The sequence below is a fragment of the Anas platyrhynchos genome, chromosome 5 (assembly GCF_047663525.1).
Source record: "Anas platyrhynchos isolate ZD024472 breed Pekin duck chromosome 5, IASCAAS_PekinDuck_T2T, whole genome shotgun sequence".
In the NCBI taxonomy this organism is placed as follows: domain Eukaryota; kingdom Metazoa; phylum Chordata; class Aves; order Anseriformes; family Anatidae; genus Anas; species Anas platyrhynchos.
This window is the reverse complement of record NC_092591.1, coordinates 31,047,966-31,064,745: the sequence shown is the minus strand read 5'-3', so window position 1 is coordinate 31,064,745 and position 16,780 is coordinate 31,047,966. Positions and strand designations below refer to the sequence as shown.

At 44.3% G+C, this 16,780-nt stretch overlaps 1 protein-coding gene across 4 annotated transcripts in view; it reads left to right on the top strand.

Annotated features, from left to right (window-relative positions):
- The first annotated feature begins 655 nt into the window (after positions 1 to 655).
- Positions 656 to 16,780, top strand: part of PLCB2 (phospholipase C beta 2) — a 51,141-nt gene continuing 35,016 nt past the window's right edge. For 2 of the 4 annotated variants that reach the window (XR_011809640.1, XM_005019168.6), the window contains exons 1-3: positions 718 to 1,128; positions 5,145 to 5,222; positions 8,185 to 8,253. Coding sequence is in view for 3 of the 4 variants with exons in the window: in XM_005019168.6 (XP_005019225.4) it covers positions 1,045 to 1,128; positions 5,145 to 5,222; positions 8,185 to 8,253 (231 nt within the window). In the remaining variant the exon portion in view is untranslated. Of the gene's footprint in view, positions 1,129 to 5,144; positions 5,223 to 8,184; positions 8,254 to 16,780 lie in introns of all 4 variants that reach the window. The other 2 variants (XM_005019170.6, XM_038179529.2) reach the window with 2 other exon arrangements.

The following is a 16,780-nucleotide window of genomic DNA, read 5'->3' as shown; positions in this document are numbered from 1 at the left end:
CTATCTCCACTTCTAGTTAGTTCCATGGCTCTACCTTTTTGACTTAAATTAACATTGCCTGTTTCACTACTTCACACAAGACACTCTCCTTGTGGTTAGCCAGTACACTTCTGGCAGCAGAAGCTCCTTTTCTCCTCTGCTGTCCATGCTTAATTCCTTTTCTTCAAGTTTGGGAGTGGGGACTTTTTGCGCTGTTTGCCATTAACTTTCTGTTCCCCTTTCTGTCTCTTCCCTGCAGCTTCATTGTTATAGTCCCCACCTTACTCATCTTTATTATCCTGTGCTCCCAGAGGACCTCCCAGAGACCACAGTGAATCTGGAGCATGTTGCAGTTCCTAAGTACTCTTGTGAAGTTTTTTTCATCTGCCTATGAAATTTCCATCTGCCCTGCTGGTCCTTCTCACTTTGAGGTTAGCATTCAGAAGAATCTGTAAAACAAAGAAAAAAGTTAGATGGGGCAGTGCAGCAAGAGGCCCCGCAAAAGGAGTCGACAGAGCAAAATATAAATTGTACATGATATTTGTCCTGGTTGCATGAAGGGGGCAGTCTGCTTGTAGCCAAACCCTGAGCTGTTCTGTAACCACATCTGCTGAAATAGTTTTGAGTGTCAACTGGCAATGCCTGCACTTTGTCAAAGAGAACATTTAAGGAAGTTCAGTTGCGGAAGTGCTGCGAACCGTGCGCTTCACAAGTACGGCCCCGAGGAGTCGGTCCCTCCTGGAAAGACGGTGTGCGTGCATGTGTGCCCACGCGGGCATCTCCGCTCATCGCAGGCTTCCCTCTAGGTGACCTTGGGCTGAGCTTCTCGTGCTTGTTTGGAGAGCTGTTGATTTACAATGCAGATTCGTCGGTCCTCGCCTGCCTGTCACTGCCCCTCCTAAATTTGGCCGCGATGTAAGAGGCTGTTTGCTTTCTGATGCCAACAGTGGAGATGGCAGAGAGCCTTGCCATGTGAGAGGCAGAGATAGAGGAGAGGGGGCCAACGAGGAACAAACTGTGCTACTCCTATTGCTTCTTTTAGCCAAGGAGCACAGCTACGGGACAATGTCAATGCTTACCCCTGTCCTGCAGCCCCCGGAGGTGAAGGAGTATCTGTCCAAGGGCGAGCGCTTCATCAAATGGGATGATGTGAGTACCGGGGCTTTTGCTTCTCTAGATTGTAAGCATGGTGGCGGGGCAGGTGGCGTGTTTTGGGCAGGGTTTGTGGCGGCCTGGGAGTGTGTATATTCAGCTGGGGGAGGATGAGGCACTGGCATACCTGAGAGCAGTGATGTTTGAGGAAGGAGAGTGAGCTGAGAAGAACAGGAGAGTTGAGGGCCAAAACTGAAGGGCGTACATGTTGGGAGTTGGTGACGTGACTTCTGCATCTCTCGTTCTTGGGGAGGCCAGAAGTAAAGGAAGGAGTGTGCTGCTGGGTCTCAGTTCAGCAGGTGTAGGACCCCTGGGTCCTGCTGCTCTGTGCGAGCCAGCCCTTGGGAAGGCAATCCCAGCTGGCAGCCTCCCTGGGCTGAGGCTTGGACACGTCTGGGGAGTGCGAGGGGTAGGATTTACTTGCTGCATGGGCTCTCCATGCTTTGCAGATGAGAGGCAATCAGATTCCAAGTTGCTTCCTCTTGCAGTCCTGCTGCAGGAGTGGATCTGGGGCAAGCTGTGTCTTTTCATGACTGCCTGGCTTGTGGGTCTGTGAGCTACCAAACGTGTGGTGGCCGAGCAACGAGGGGCCTGGGCGTTAGCAGTGCCGGAGCCTTGGTGGATGCTGTAAAAAGCTGCTTCTCTCCTCAGCTCTGTGTTCTCTTGTATCTTCAAAAGGCCTGGTTTGCAGTCTCATTTTGCCTTTCGTTGGGAGGGGAAGAACGCGTGGATCAGCAGAAGAGTTAATTTGGGTGTAATAGTTCCCCTCCTCATTTTCTAAGAAGGCAAAGAGTATTTCCCCTAATACCCACACACCCAGGCAAGGCGATGGCAGCTGCCCATCCGTCTTGTTTGGAGTTTGATGTGCGTGCCATCTAGTGTGAATCTTGGTAAGCCAGGGAGCAGGCCAGGTTATGATCATTCACTGAGATCTGGGGGAAGCATTTGATGTGGTGTTGCAAATGAGGTTCGTTAGAAGGAGCCTCCCACAGCAACACAGGAGGGATTAGTGCCTGCTTTTGTGGGCGTAAAACTGGAATAGAGTTTTAAGTCCCAAGGCAGTGCATGCGGGGGAGGTAGATCACTTGTGTGCAGCATAAGCAGGGGTGGTCCAGCAGCACAAAGGAATGAAAAAGTAATGTAATATACTGCTGACAGGAAGGATGAGTGCTGAGGAACACTTGTTGGAATATCACTGGACAATTATTCCACTAGCTCTCCATAAGCGGGAAGATGACACCAGGGTTTGGTGGAAAGAGCAGCCCTCCCTTCCTTCCCAGCAGGGCCATTGCCTGTGGAATATACTTGTGGCTGCTTTGCTTTTGAACAGAGATTTAGCTTCTGAGGATAACAGGAGCCAAACTTGCCTAATCAAAGGCTGAGCTTTACCAAAAATCGCTGCTGACTTTCTATGCTCAGTCCAGGGGGATCACTTTCCCCCAGACTTGAAGTTGTTAAATACACTGGGAATTTCTGGGTTAGTCAGGTTCCCTTGAAGCCCAGGGTGAATTGAGCTGGACTTCCAAGACTGACAAAGTGCTTGTGGTTGCAACAGCAAATAGGAATGAGGGAGCTCAAGTCCCGTGTGGATTTTTGCCCAAGGTTTACAGACCTGTAACCACTCCTGGAAAGGCTTCCTCTAATTACTGGGCTTACAAACCTGATGTCCAATAATTATAAAAGCCTTTAGGTAGTCTGTTCTGGTCACATTGCTCCATCTCATCATGCTTTCCTACTCTACAGTTACAGCAGGCTGCAAAGGAAAATGGAAAGAGCTCCGGGCTGTTGGGTTGCTAGTGGAGGGTCAGAATAAAAACAGAGCTTCAGGGGTCATGGAACCTGTGTTGGTTTTATTGTCTGATTCGTTGAAGTGACCTGACCATGCTGTTGGTAACAGGTTTGACCTCTTTCTACAATAAATGAGGCAAAGGAATGAAGGTAGATCAGATTGGCTCCTTACATCACTGTAGTTTTGGGGAGCACTGAGGCCTTCACTGTACCCAGCAGGTTCTCAAGAAAAAAAAAACACTCCCCACCCCCTGCCCCGAACTGCCTGCACCTTATCCAGCATTTGTAATGTCTTCTATAGAGGACAGTGTGATAGAATCCAGGCTAGGCTGGATTCTTCTGACCCATCCCCACTGAGTTAGCATGCAATGTCTTGAGCTATGGAGCAACTCTGCTGGGCTTTGTCTAGCATCCAGTGAGCTGGGGCTGCCAGCCAGACTAGGGAGAATCAGCTTGGGAACCCTTGTAAATCTAAAGTTGAATGTAGTAGATGACTCTTAAATGGAACAGATCTGTATGGGTTTGGCTCCATGCTGACTCTTAACCTTCTGAGTACAAGCAAAGATGTTTTCTATCCATTTAAGATTATGGAACCCACATTACAGGATTTTACCAGACAACACTTGCTTTCTTTTTTGTCCTAGAACTGAATTCCACAGTGTGAGCAGCAGCCAGTTTGGCTGTGGGACTATCTGCTGTGGAATTCACCAGCTCCTTTTTTTGCCAAGGAGCCAACCTGTGGGAGAGTGTACCTGCACCCCACTGCCATCCATGTCCCTGATCAGGTGCATGCCTTTTGGCAGTGCTTATTGCAGCCTCAACTTATTTTCAAGCTGCTTTGTAGGAGATAAGGTTTATCTAGAAACCTGACACAATATTTAGTAGTAGTAGAACAGTGTTTCTGCTCTTCATGGCATGAGGCCATGCGTTCAGAGAGCCAGCTGAGAGCTCTGGGACCATAGGCGTGATGCTGTGCAGCTCAACATTGTCCCCAGTATAGTATGAGGAAGGCAGGGAGTGAAAGAAGAGCATATGATGCATTATGGCACGGGCAGTTTACTGTAGTGGTCACAGCCCAGGAAGTATAATGAATCTGGAAACTGAGGTCCCTGGGAATAAAGATATGTTTTAGGGCAAAATATGAGTTCAATAGCAAACTGAAGAACCCAAGGCCAAATGTCCAATACGATCTCCAAATTCTTTACTGGCTTCAACTCACTAGCTGAGTATTTCAACTTCCTGAAGTGAATTTGAAGCCTTCTTAGAAATGACTGATAGGCCTTGCGATCCTATCACGTCTACCACCAGAGGTCAAATGCAGTCAGGAGCCCACTAGACTGAATGAGCAGATAGGCTGGCCCCAAGCAGAGGCACCGCGCACTCTTTATCGTTGTTTCCAAAGAGCTCGTGCTAATTCATCTCTCAGCACAGGCTTGGTGGGAGATGGGAATGGGCATTGTGTTGGTACTGTCTGTGAAGTTGCCTTTAACTGAAAATGCAGAAGCAGCGTAATTATTCAGAGGCAAAGTATGCAACCTCGCAGCAGCCTGTTTCCTTTGCAGTTTGTGCCTTCATTCTGGTCTGGAGGGCCTCCGCCCTGGTCTACAGGATTCTGTATCAGCCCCAAATCGTTTTTATCTAACTTTCTGGGTGTTTAAATAGGATGTGGTTCTTACAGTCCATTTAGATATAAACCATAGAGTTTAAGAACCTCCTAATGTAGACTCATCTGTTGTATTAGATGGACCCCTCCTTGAACTCCTCCTGGCTAGATCCCCATGGACTGTAAAGAGAGCCCAGGTAACTAGCACAGATAGATATCTAGATGGTAGGTGTCGCAGATGAATGTCATCTATGCTTGGCTTAGGCTCCTTCTGGAGCTCAGGAGGGAGTAGGTGCTTTGGAGGGAAGGCAGTTCAAATGAAATAGTCACAGCTATAGGAACTTTCTTCTCTATTAATTGTATAGAAATGTCCCAAGAGCTATTTTAGCTAAATGCATAGTGTAAGGTGAGACTCAGGCTTCAGCAGAAATCAGCTTCTGTAGCCTCACGCTGTACGCTTGAGATGTACTGAAATAATCTGGTTCTTTCCGTAAATCAGAAGATGATTCACCTGACTGGGTCTATATTTTAACTGAGAACATTGCATCCCATGATGGATTCCCCAAAATCACATAAGGTGCTAACCTTTTATGTCTTTTTTTTTGTTGTTTGTTTTGGTCAGGAAACAGCAAATGCTTCTCCTGTGATTCTTCGGGTGGATCCAAAGGGCTTTTACTTATACTGGACCTATCAGAATAAGGTAAGTGCTGAGATTTCACAGGTTGGTCTCCAAATAGTCAATTCAAGTTTGTGCAAAATTAGAACACCAGAAGTGCTGGAGTACTGCACACAGGAAAGCAGCCACGCTCATTCCACTTAGCAGGAAACCCCACACAACAGACCTGGAAGTTTAGTGCTTATTCAGTGGCCAATTTATCTTCAGAGTTCCAGCAAGAGCAGAAATCTAAGCTGCGAATGTGTCAGAGGTAAGCATGGCCATTCAGTGTGACAAGCAAAAACAGTCTTATACCTGTGAAGTTCACTACATGTGCTTCAAAGGACTTGTCAGAAAGGAGTAGTATTGATATCCCTGTTATCCAGCTTGCTAAAGGATTCTTCATTCCAATACAGTGGTGCAGCTGGAATAAAAGCAGCCAGAAGTGTGCAGTTAAACATGTACAGCAGTGGCTAACATATACCTTCTATGTAGCCTGTGGTGTAATTAACTGACCTGCTATCTTTATAAATAATAAAGGTTGTGGAGTAGAGACTACATCAGGTCTGGAGAGTGAGTTGTACTCTTTTAAGGCCAAGGTGGTGTGTGAACTGATGGAGATAAAGCGCAGGATGCTGGCTGCCAGAGGGGAGTTAGATGCCACAATTTTAGGAAATATAATTCTGTTCCTTGCTGATGGGTAACAATAAAGGGTGGAGAGGTCTGGCTTGCCTGGAGGTGGAAGGCTGGGTTTACTTCTGCTTTCCAGAGCAGAGCTGTGGTTCAGTGCTACTTCCTCCTCGTGACCTACATGCTAAAGAGGCATGGTAGATAAAGACAGAGACGGTGTTCCTCCACAGCATGCTGGCCAAGAAGCCTGACGTGTTTTGGTGAGCTCAGAATTCTCAGAAGATTGTGCCCCAGTGCCAGCTTGGGCAAAGCACTGCCACGCAGCCCTAACATCTGAGAATACAGTATTGCAAGGCTGGGGACTGTGACATCCCTGCAGAGGATGTGTTTGTCTTTCAGCCCTCTCCGTCACTCTCATTCTGCCTTTCGTCACTCTCATTTCTTCCTTTCCTGTGCTCACTCCTGGTGATAGAAGTTAGGCTGCAATGGTTCCAGGCAAGCATCAAGAAATGGTAGCACTGGGAGATGCATAAAATGAGCCGGGGGAGCTGTTATCACCTATCAAAAGTGAGGTATTTCACTGGGTTAGTAGTGTGAGGGATTTAATTACTTCAGAAAGCTGCTGGGATAAGGAAGCCAGCTGACATGAGAAGACCCAGACAGGGGGGTCTCATTTTTCTGGAAAATGCCATTGATTAGCACTTAAAATAAACTAAACAATTTAGAGAACTGCAGTGGAGCAACAGCATGGTTTACATACTTGGGCAAGCATTTGATGCCTTTCCTCCTCTCTGAGGGAATCTGCAGTATGTGTGTGAGCGAGCAAGGGTGGTGGGCAAATGCTGGCTGCCAGAGGGAGCTGGGGCAGGCTTGCAAAGGTCATGTGCAGGCTGACAAGCACAGTGACCAGGCACAAGAGATGTGCTGGTACAGACAGAGCATAAGTTCATCGTTCAGTTGCTGAATTCATATGGATTATTAATCTTTCTATGGCTGACTCGTCTTGAGATCTGTTTGTCACAAGCAGCAAGGAAAAGCTGCACTGTTTTTGTGCTAGGGAACCAAAAAGGAGTGAGGTTAGCACTAACATTTCCATCCTGCTTGACAATAAAGTGGGGATACAGCCAGAAGACACGGTATCCACATTGTTCTTTATTACAATCTTGGAAAATAATATCTGCTGCAACAAGTATAATTTGTTCTCCAGATATGTTGTGAGCAGGTAAATTAGTAACAGAGGAAGGAAATTCAGGCTGGATATTAAAAGAACAAACAAAATAAACACAACAACTAGCCAGTAGCAGAGACAGTGAGGATGTGGAGTGGGCTGCCCAGGGAAGCTCATGGAATGTCCTCCATGTGAATTGCTTCAGGAGGCTTGTTGGGAGAAGTGGTGCTGCCTGCCTTTCAGCTCAGCTGCCCTGTGTTGATTGTGTGAAGGCAATAGACAGGTTCATAATATCACTGACAGGAGATTCTGGATTGCATGGATGTATGAACTGTTTGCTGGGGAGGAGTTTCCCCATTCAAACCTCTATGCATATTATATACTCCCTCGCATGACATGAGTTCCTGTCCCAACAACCAATACTCAACTCCGGTACAGAAGTGAGAGAATGTAATAGTAGAGTAGGAAAGGCTACGTGTGCATCAAATCCATGTGCATGCTTTTTCTGCAGTACCTGTCTCCTTAAATTGATCCAAATGGCACAGAGTAGGATGAACACTTGGCTCACATCAGCATTGTACTCTTCCCCTGCAGTGCTTACTGAGCACTTCATGTTTTGCCACAGCTCTACCTAGATTCACCATTGTCATTTCAAAAGTCACACTATCTGCTTTTTTGGGTTTTATTTACCCAGCTCTAGCTCAGTTTCCTCATCCTGCCATTGTACCCTAAGGTGAAAATGCAGCTGTAGTGGTGTTCCCATTCCCTGCTTGCCAAGGTTGGCAAAAATACTGCCTAGGCTCTGCCAATTGTTGTTTCTGCCTGGATGTCTGGGCCAACCCAGGTCTACTGTGACTACAGTCCATATCTGAAACCCAGAATCTGGTGGTCAAGACAGGAAAACGGAGGCCTGTTGTATGGGTAGACAGGAGTTTCATTTCATCCCCTTGTCAGAGCCTTTGTAATCCACACAGGGTCTCACCCTGAAAAGGATGGTGCTGCAGACCAACACTGCCTCTATGCTAACCAGCCTGCCAGCTCAGCATATCAGCAGCTGATGTTCCCCTGTCTGTGTTGTTCCTGGTGGGAGAGCTCTTCCCCAACGAAGGGCACTGGCTCAGACCAACTTTGCAGCTTCTGGGGGCTCTGCAATGGTTTTGTCTTTACATCTTCCTTTCCTTAACCTTCCTTGTCCTTGTTCTGTTGTAGGAAATGGAAATTCTGGATATAACCAGCATCCGAGATACTCGAGTAGGGCGATTTGCCAAAATCCCCAAGGTGAGTGCTTCATTTCTGTCAGTTTGTATGGGAATGGCAAGGCTGTCTGGGGCTTTGGCATAAACTGAGGCAGTTTACTTTGGCTTTCTGTTATAAGAAGGTTGAGGCACCATTTTCTCTTCACATCAGAACTATGTAAATATAGAAAAGCTGTCTACTCATGTTCTTAAACTTCCCAGTAGTTCACTGTGCACCTGAAAGACACGGACTGTGGTATATGAACCTGTTGGAAGGAGTGTGCCAGAAAGCTGGGGAAACAACAGTTCAGCTTCCAAGTGCATGCCAAAAGAGCAATATTCTGTTGTGCACAGCAGCTGTGTTCTCTCCTGTGCCATGCATCTGGCTGGTTTTAACCTTGGTCTGGCCTTTCTGATCACTGCGTTACACCAGGAAGGAGTCCTGTGATGCTTCTGTACAGAGTTACCAGAGTTGCTATCATACAAAGATGCATAGGCTGGATCAAGGCAGCTACAAACCTGTAGTTAGTTAGAGGCCAACACAGTGTGTGGTGGTTTTGGTTTTGGTTTTAAAGGGGAAAAAAAATGTAGTTTCAGAAAAAAAGGTACTGTTTTTTTCAAAAAGCTTTCAATTGCCTGTTTGCAGGGTAGCATACTAAGGGAAGCACATGATTATGGCTTTGTTTTTGGTTTCAGGTATAATTTAAGCTTCCTGCAGCAAAGTTGTGTCCTTGTTAGGACTTTTTTTTCAGGGTTTGACTTTTGTTTGCTTTGAACTTTTCTGTGTGTGAAAAAGACAAGGAGAAAATTAAAGTAAAGCTAGAAAGTGAAAAGGAAAAAAAGTGAAGGTAATGGCTCCATACGGTAACATAGGTGATTCTCAGTCTAATGTAAAAGAGGAAGATTTTGCAATATACACTGAGAGACTTGAGCAGCCTCTTTGCGTAAGAAGTATGGATGTTTTCCTAATACCTCTCTAAAAATGTCTAATCAAAGTTCCCTGAGGCTCATGCTTCTCAAAACAACCTAAGAAGATGGATGATAAAGGTACAGCAGAGCTCAAAAGCAGTACCCATCTTTCACAATTCTTAAAAATCTTAATTCCTTCTGAGAAACTGTTTCTTTTCCGAAAAATCACTAGAATTAAACACATTTGAGTTGTAAACAAGCCTACAATTTCATCTGTAACTTGTTTTGTGGGAATAATATTTGAAAAAAGCTATCAGATTTTTTTTTTTCATTTGAGAGCATACAATTTTTGGAGCTAATAGAACTGAGTGCTACACTGAAGGAAAAGATCTATGTAAAGGAGAGTTATGAGACAGTTTTCTAGCGTGTTAAACTTCACAAATAACCTGTTTGTGAAATAAATCCAATTTTGTAGTTTTTAAATTGGTGGTGGAAGTACTGAGGCCATAAATGGGTGTCCGTTTGGTAGCAGCAGCCAGGCAGGCAGGAGAATGACTGAGATTTTGGTCTAATTAAATAAGACTTTCATTGGAGACTACCAACAGAAACATGGCAGCACAAGTACAATGTCAGGGATGCCCCTAGACAGAAGGTATTTCTACTCAAAAAGCATCTTTCTGTGATGAGCCACTACTCCCAGAAAGGAATTGCTCTGGAAACAAGACAAACCCCAGTTTAAGAGTGATTCACAATGGTTTTGTGATCACCACATTCCATATCAAAGAAAAGCTGGTACCTGAAATAGCCTTTTAAAAGATGTTTAATAAAAGTAGAAAAAGGCTCTAGAAAAGAGTATGAAAAGGGTTCATGAGCAGTACCAGGGTAGCAAAAGGCGAGAATGTTGGAATCAGTGGCAGTGTCCCACAGGTAGCTCTATATCTTTTCAATAAGATTTAAAAGTGACCTGTGTAATTCCCATCTTAGTCAAAGAATCTTAAAGAACAGAATGAGAGCTGAGGTCTTTGTATGAAAAAATTACTGCTTGAGAGTAAAAAAAGATATAAAAGATGTCCTAGGAGAAGACAGAACTAGTAAAATCCCATGTTCCCAGAAAGACCAGTGCTTGGGCCTGTGACATATTCTATGTTCATATGGGATCTACAAAAGAGGTGTATAAAGAAGACAGTTTTCCAATGGTACCAAGTTATTTGTAGTAATAAAATGAGGGCTGATTTGTAGAAAGATCTTGAATTGCTGATTGACTGGATGATCTAATAAGCAATGAAATTTAGTGAGGATAAACATCGGGCAACACATAGGAAAAAAACAAACAAACAAACAAACAAAAAAACATTTTAACCTTCTTCTGACAGGCTCTTAGTTGACCATTACACATACCCTCATGATCTTGTTTTTGAGTAGTAAACCCATGAAAGTGCTGACTTAGTGTTCTGTTGTATTTAGTTAAAAGTTGTCTGTAAAGAATTATAAGGAATTAGGAAATACCATTATGCCACTGTGTACGACCTGAATGCACCCCATTTCTGTTTTTCTAGTGACTTTACCAAATTAGACCAAGAACTGGAAAAAGTAGAAAAGAGCCATTTCATACTTTTATTAATCATGCTACTGTAGGAAGAGCATCAGTGGAAGAGGAAGAGCAGAGAGTCTGCAGTCTGACAAAAAAAAAGGGGGGGGGGGGAATTGTGCAAAGAGTATCGTGGAATGCTGTTAAATCAGGAGCTGAATGGAGAAGGTGAGCATGAAGCTGTTGCTCAGTGTTTCTTCCCATGAGAGCTATGCATCAAGTGGAATTTTCCAAAGGCAGGTTCAGCACGAGCAAAAAGAGGTGCTGCTGTTTGACACGTGTCATTGTGCTGTGGAATGCCTTCCTGCACCAACACGTGAAAAAGAAGAAGGCCTACAGAGAGATGAAGCAAGGACAGATAGCCTGGGCGGGATGCAGAGACATTGTTCAAGCAGCCTGAGATCAGGTTAGGAAAGCCAAAGCCCTTTTAGAATTAAATATAGCCAGGCTCAGCAAGGGCAACAAGAATGGGTTATATAGGTACATCGGTGATGAAAGGACATTTAGGGAAATTCTGGGCCCTCTCTATAAGGAAATGGGAGACCTGGTCACCTGAGATTTGAAGAAGGATGAGGTATATAAGGACTATTTTGCCTTAGTCTTCACCAAAAAGAGCTCCAGCCACATGGCTTGGGCTCCAGAAGGCCAAGGCAGGGACTGGAAGAATGAAGAACCACCTGCTGTAGGAGAAGAGCAGGTTCAAGACCATCTAAGGCTACAAAGATGATTAGGCTGCAGAACCTCTCCTGTGAAGGCAGGCTTAGGGAGTTGGGGTTGGAGCTGGCTTAAGAAGTTGCTTAGCCACAAATTGCTGGAAGCTGCAGATATGTGCCAGGTAAGTATAATTGGATTTGCCCTGTTCTTATACTCTTCCCCAGGCATCTAGATGGTTCTTTGGGCTGGCCTGTTATAGCTGTTGTATTCTAGCTATTTTAATAGCCATATTAATAGCTATACAATATTCTAGTATTCTGTATTTTAATAGGCCAGAAACAGTGTTTTACAGTCTTGGAAACTGGCTACAGTTCATTTTTTACAAACAAAGAAACAAAGGTCAAGCTTTCAGTCATTTATTAAATATTTTCAACAGGCAGAAGTGATGCACATGATGACAACCTTTGCTGTGAAAATTGGAAGTGCTTTTTGAGCATCTTAAAATCATTTAATATAACATCTTTTTATTTCAGGAGATTTTCTGGTATTTCTTTGACAGCACTTTATAAAATGCACTAGGTTGGCTCCTTATCCACCTTTCTCTTATGAGATGATGGGAGGTCTTGTGTGGGTGTTGAACCAAAGTGGTGGGAGAGATGTACCATCCAGTCCTGGAAATGTCCAGTTTGCATACAGCTGTACTATCCTGACTGCTTACAGAGCATGTTTGAAGTCCTCAGTTGTGTATTCAGTTGGCTTTCTGGAGAACAGAATTTGAGAACACTCAAAGAAATGTCGAAAGCAGTGAAAAATTTCTTAACAAGAATCACCACACCCTCCCCATAGTGCACCCAGATCTGGTGCATAATTACAAAAAGGTATAAATATGGAAAAGTGGTGTGACAAAGCGGAGAAAGATCTGTGAGAAGTGAAGGGAAGAAGAATGAAAGAATGTGCTGGTCTCCCCTGTTACGTAATAATGGCTTGGAATGGCTGTGGGATATAGCTGCTGAAATTAATAGACAGTTACTCATCTTATTGGCTAAAAGTGGAAGTGAAGGGGCTAATGGTTGATATTTAAGACAAAGAGAACCAGATCACAGCTGTTAGAAGAGCTTCAGATACAAGCAATACCAAATCAAGCATCCTTTCCCTCTGCCTTGCGAATGACACCAGCCATAGTAAATCCATGGCCTCTGTGAGACAAAGCATGTGATTCAGTTTTCTTACTGAATCATGGCCGAAAGCAATTACCAGGAAGGGCAGTGCTTTACCATGGGCATCTAGTGCTTTCTTCTACAAGGTACTCAGGACAGTAACATTCTGCTGCTGCTGCCAAAGGAAGAGATTTTGTATTTTCTTTGTAACTTCTCTTTGCACGGCAAGAAGACTAACACCAAGGGCTCTGTGCAGAAGACCATTTCTGAAAACATCTGCTGTTACATGCACTCCCTCACCAGTATGGGTCCCAGGGTTGTCCCTGTGAACTGTGAGGCAGGGGTTGGTGGGACCTTCTCTCTCACTGCAGGGTGCTTAGGGAGCGTCGAGCAGACAGGAGTGTAACATCCAAGAAGGAACAAGTAGCTAAGAGCTGGCAGCAAACTTCAGGGAACTAAACCTGCCTGAAGGTGAGGAACAGCTGTGCCCTTTCAGCAAAGGCTCTCTGTTCCTGCCTCTGGCTGGAGCCCTTGCCTCCTGGCATGTTAGCACATAAACATGCACACAGCATGCTGAAGTCCTCCTGTGACCTCTTCTATGTGTGTGCATTTTCTCCTTCTCACCCCCCTTTACTTTATTTATTTATTTATTTATTTATTTATTTATTTATTTATTTATTTATTTATTTATTTTTGAGAGCTACTCAAAATGTTCTGCAGCTTTTTTTCTCTCTCTTTTTTTTTTTTTTTTTTGAGAGAGAGAGACAGGGCAGAATGAACTCTGGCACAAGTTCAAGAGCAATAAAGATAAGAATTAGTACAGACTTTTAACATAAACGAGACAAGATAAAAAGCTATTGAAAGTAGTTCAGCAGCATGCCAAAGCAGATCAAGATGTTATTTACAATGCAATTTTGTGTTTTTCTTTGAGTAACAAGGAACAATAACAGCTGCTCCATTTTGTTTTCTTCTGGTGCACCAAGACCCTAGAACACTTGCACAATGTAATAATTAAGACCAAAATACATGGTGCTGTAGACCAGGCTGCTGAGCTGTTGGCTACGTCTTGGGTTTTGTTTAGACATTTTAGAAGGCATTGGCTCTGAAATGAGTATAATTTTTCATAAAAACAAAAGTTGTGTTTTCTCGCTATTGCTCATTATTATAATACAATTTCATCCTCCTACACTCGTTGTTGCTATTGAATCTAGACATGTGGACGCTGAGCTGAACATATATGAGGTATTTCTCATGGACTTTGGACAATGAAGTAGGAACCTGCAGTGTTTAGGAACCACCCATGTAGGGAGCATTCATATTTGCTCAGAGATGAGCAGAGTGCTGAGCTGTGGGCTGTGTCCAGGTTGGGGGCTGTCAGTCATTTTGCTGCATTGCAGGGTTAGAGAAAGCATCTCTGGGCATCTAACATCACCTCAAGTGCTATGCTCTGCATTCAGCAATGGGTGTGAGCACAGTTCCCAGGATGGACCTAAACAAGGTCTGAAATTTGAGCCTCGGAGTAAGAGTGATGATACTAAGAAGCTGTACAGAGACAAACTGATACATGTGAATGAGAAAAGCAAGTAGAAACCTCTGGCTCGCAAACTGATGGTGGAGCAGGGGGGTCAAACAAACACAAAAGCAAACAGCCACATCAGAAAAATGTCCTTTTGCCATGCTGGGCCCTTTTGCTGCTTCTCCCACATTTCTGCAGCATGAGCTTATGGACTACAGAGACAGAAGTTATTGAGGACGCACAGCCTGGATCTCTCCCTCACAGTCTGTTCCTGTTTCATTCCAGAAGGCTGTGGGTTATTTTGTGCCATGCGGATCTGTGTGCTGCTGTGTTTTCCAGCTCCTGTAGATAAGAGCAGTGAGGTGCTTCATCTGTGCATCTTTCTCTCCCTCGTCTCTCTGAGATGCTTGCTGCAGGTGCTGCCAGCACTCCCTGCTGCAGCTCAGCCACGAGCCTCCTGCCTCCCACAGTGCCACAGATCTGCCAAGGAGAGAACACGAGCGTTACCTGAAGAGACAAAGACAGTAGGATAATCTTGGTGCTCCCTTTCCCTTTGAGTGACCAGACAAGACCTTCCTTCTCCAAAAACCTTTCAGTCCTCAGGACCACCTTCCCCTCTAGACAGGGCACAGTGACCAGAGTCTAGGGCATGTTTGCTCTTCACCATGCCCTCTCTGACTCCTCTTCTTACAGCTTTGAGAACGCACCAGATCTCTTGCTTAGGTTTTCTTGTTGGCTTGGTACTGCTGTCCTAAAGAATGTAAGGGGGAAAGAGTTTGCTTGTTTTTTCTAGTCGTGTTCTCCAAAACCACAAGCACTACATCACATAACGTGTGTCACGGGGACACAGAATTGTCATTGTGCAGCGAGTGCGTGCAGCTGTAGCAAATCCTGGCTGGCATTTGGCTGTATCCTGCTTCAAGCAGAGAAAAGACTCTTTCCATCTCTTGTGTTAAGCCTAGTTTTTTGTCTATGTTTGCATGAGAATTTGCTTTTCTCTGGATTATGAATGTGGTTTTTTTTTGAGATCAGGATTTTAGGGAAATCAGGAGGGTAGGAAGGGAAATGAAAGCTGATTCTGTATTTCAGCCACTCTGCTGATTGGTTGTTTTCTGTTTGTGTGTTTGTTTTTTTTTTCTTTTAAGTGGATTTCCTAACTGTGTTTCCCTTCCTCTGATTTGCATAGCTAACATGGTTGTCCTGCTTTTCACATACCAATTCCTTCTTTTCTTTTATGTCCACCTGCAATGTGGCATTACGTGATTACCAGTGAAGCTGCAGCAGAAAGCGCTGAAGGAATACAGGTTACGAAAGAGGAAAACATGGCACGAGGTTTGGTGCCTTTGGACACAGTCCGCTCTCCCTATTTTTGCTTGGTGTTATGCTAACATCACTGCATTTATCCCATGAGGGAGATAATCCTCGTGTAAAGTAGGCAGCACAAAGTAAGTGAGTGACTTGCTTAAGGCTAGGCAGGAAATAATTGCTGGGAAAATATGACCCAATTTAGATCCCTAAGAAGATCATCCTTCCCTCTCTTTTCCTATCCCTGCTTCAGTTTGCTTCTTGTACAACGAAGCTAACAACTCCACAGAGGTGTTAGGGGGTGTCGTAAACTGATAAAGTATCTAGAGAGCTCTATAGGGCAAGGCAAACCATCAGCTGCTTGCTCTGAGAGGATGGTCAGGCCATTACTGAACACTGCACACATCAAGTTTTGTCTGGCAGAGCACAGCAAGAAGGGCAGAAGCCCTGGTACAGCATTCAGCCTGCTAGGGACACATCCTGCTCAGAAATGGCTGCGGGAGAGCCAAGGGCCACCAGATTGCAGAGACGGAAGGGGAGGGAGGAGCCGATTTGTAACAAATACAGGAAATGAGTTCAGCATAAACCACAAGTTCTCCATTGTCTTAGCTTCATATAATTTACAACACCAGAGGTAAGGAAGCTGAACAAATACCGCTGGGTTTGCGAGATGAAGTTAAATTTGAGACTAAAATCCTGACACTTTGCCATTTATCAAATGTGCAAGCTCCATCAAGAAGTCATTGTGAGTGCGATAGGGTGTGTGGATGCTGTTCACTTCTGCAGAGAAAAATTGCTTACAGTGCAAAAATGACACATTTCTGAAACCCTGTGGCTATTAGAATATAAGCAAATTGTCTGGGTGACTGACTGCCTTCCCACTTCTTTCCCTCCAAATATACTTGGATCACACAGGTTTCAGGTACCACCAAGGAGAGGCATCTGTGAAGTGAGAGACGGCAGTCGGATGGTCTTGAGTTATAATCCAGCTCATTTTGTTTTTCCTAAAGATGCCTGCTTGCAGCAGGTGTGTCCAAATTGCAGATGCTGCAGGAATTTAGAAAAATGCAGTAGAAAAAAAAATCTGCGTAGTTCCTTATAAAATATATATGCAGTTCTCTGTGTGAGACAGTGCAGGCATATGAGAATGCCTGAAGCTGATCCGTTTTGGTTTCAACTATCATAGTCCAAATGTAACGAGAAAATTCGGTAGCAGAAACAATTGCTTGCATTTGAATCATGCTGGCTGGAATGAAAACAGTTGCTTGTATATCTGAGTTTTTTGTTTGTTTCATTTTTGTTTTTGTTTCAATTTATTTATTGGTTTTGGCTAAACTGAGGTTCGTGAAAGATCTGGAAGTTAATTTTCATCATCTTGCAAAGGTTCAGACATTGTCCAGTTAATAGCAGATTAACGAGTTGCTAAACAGGAGCTGAGCTG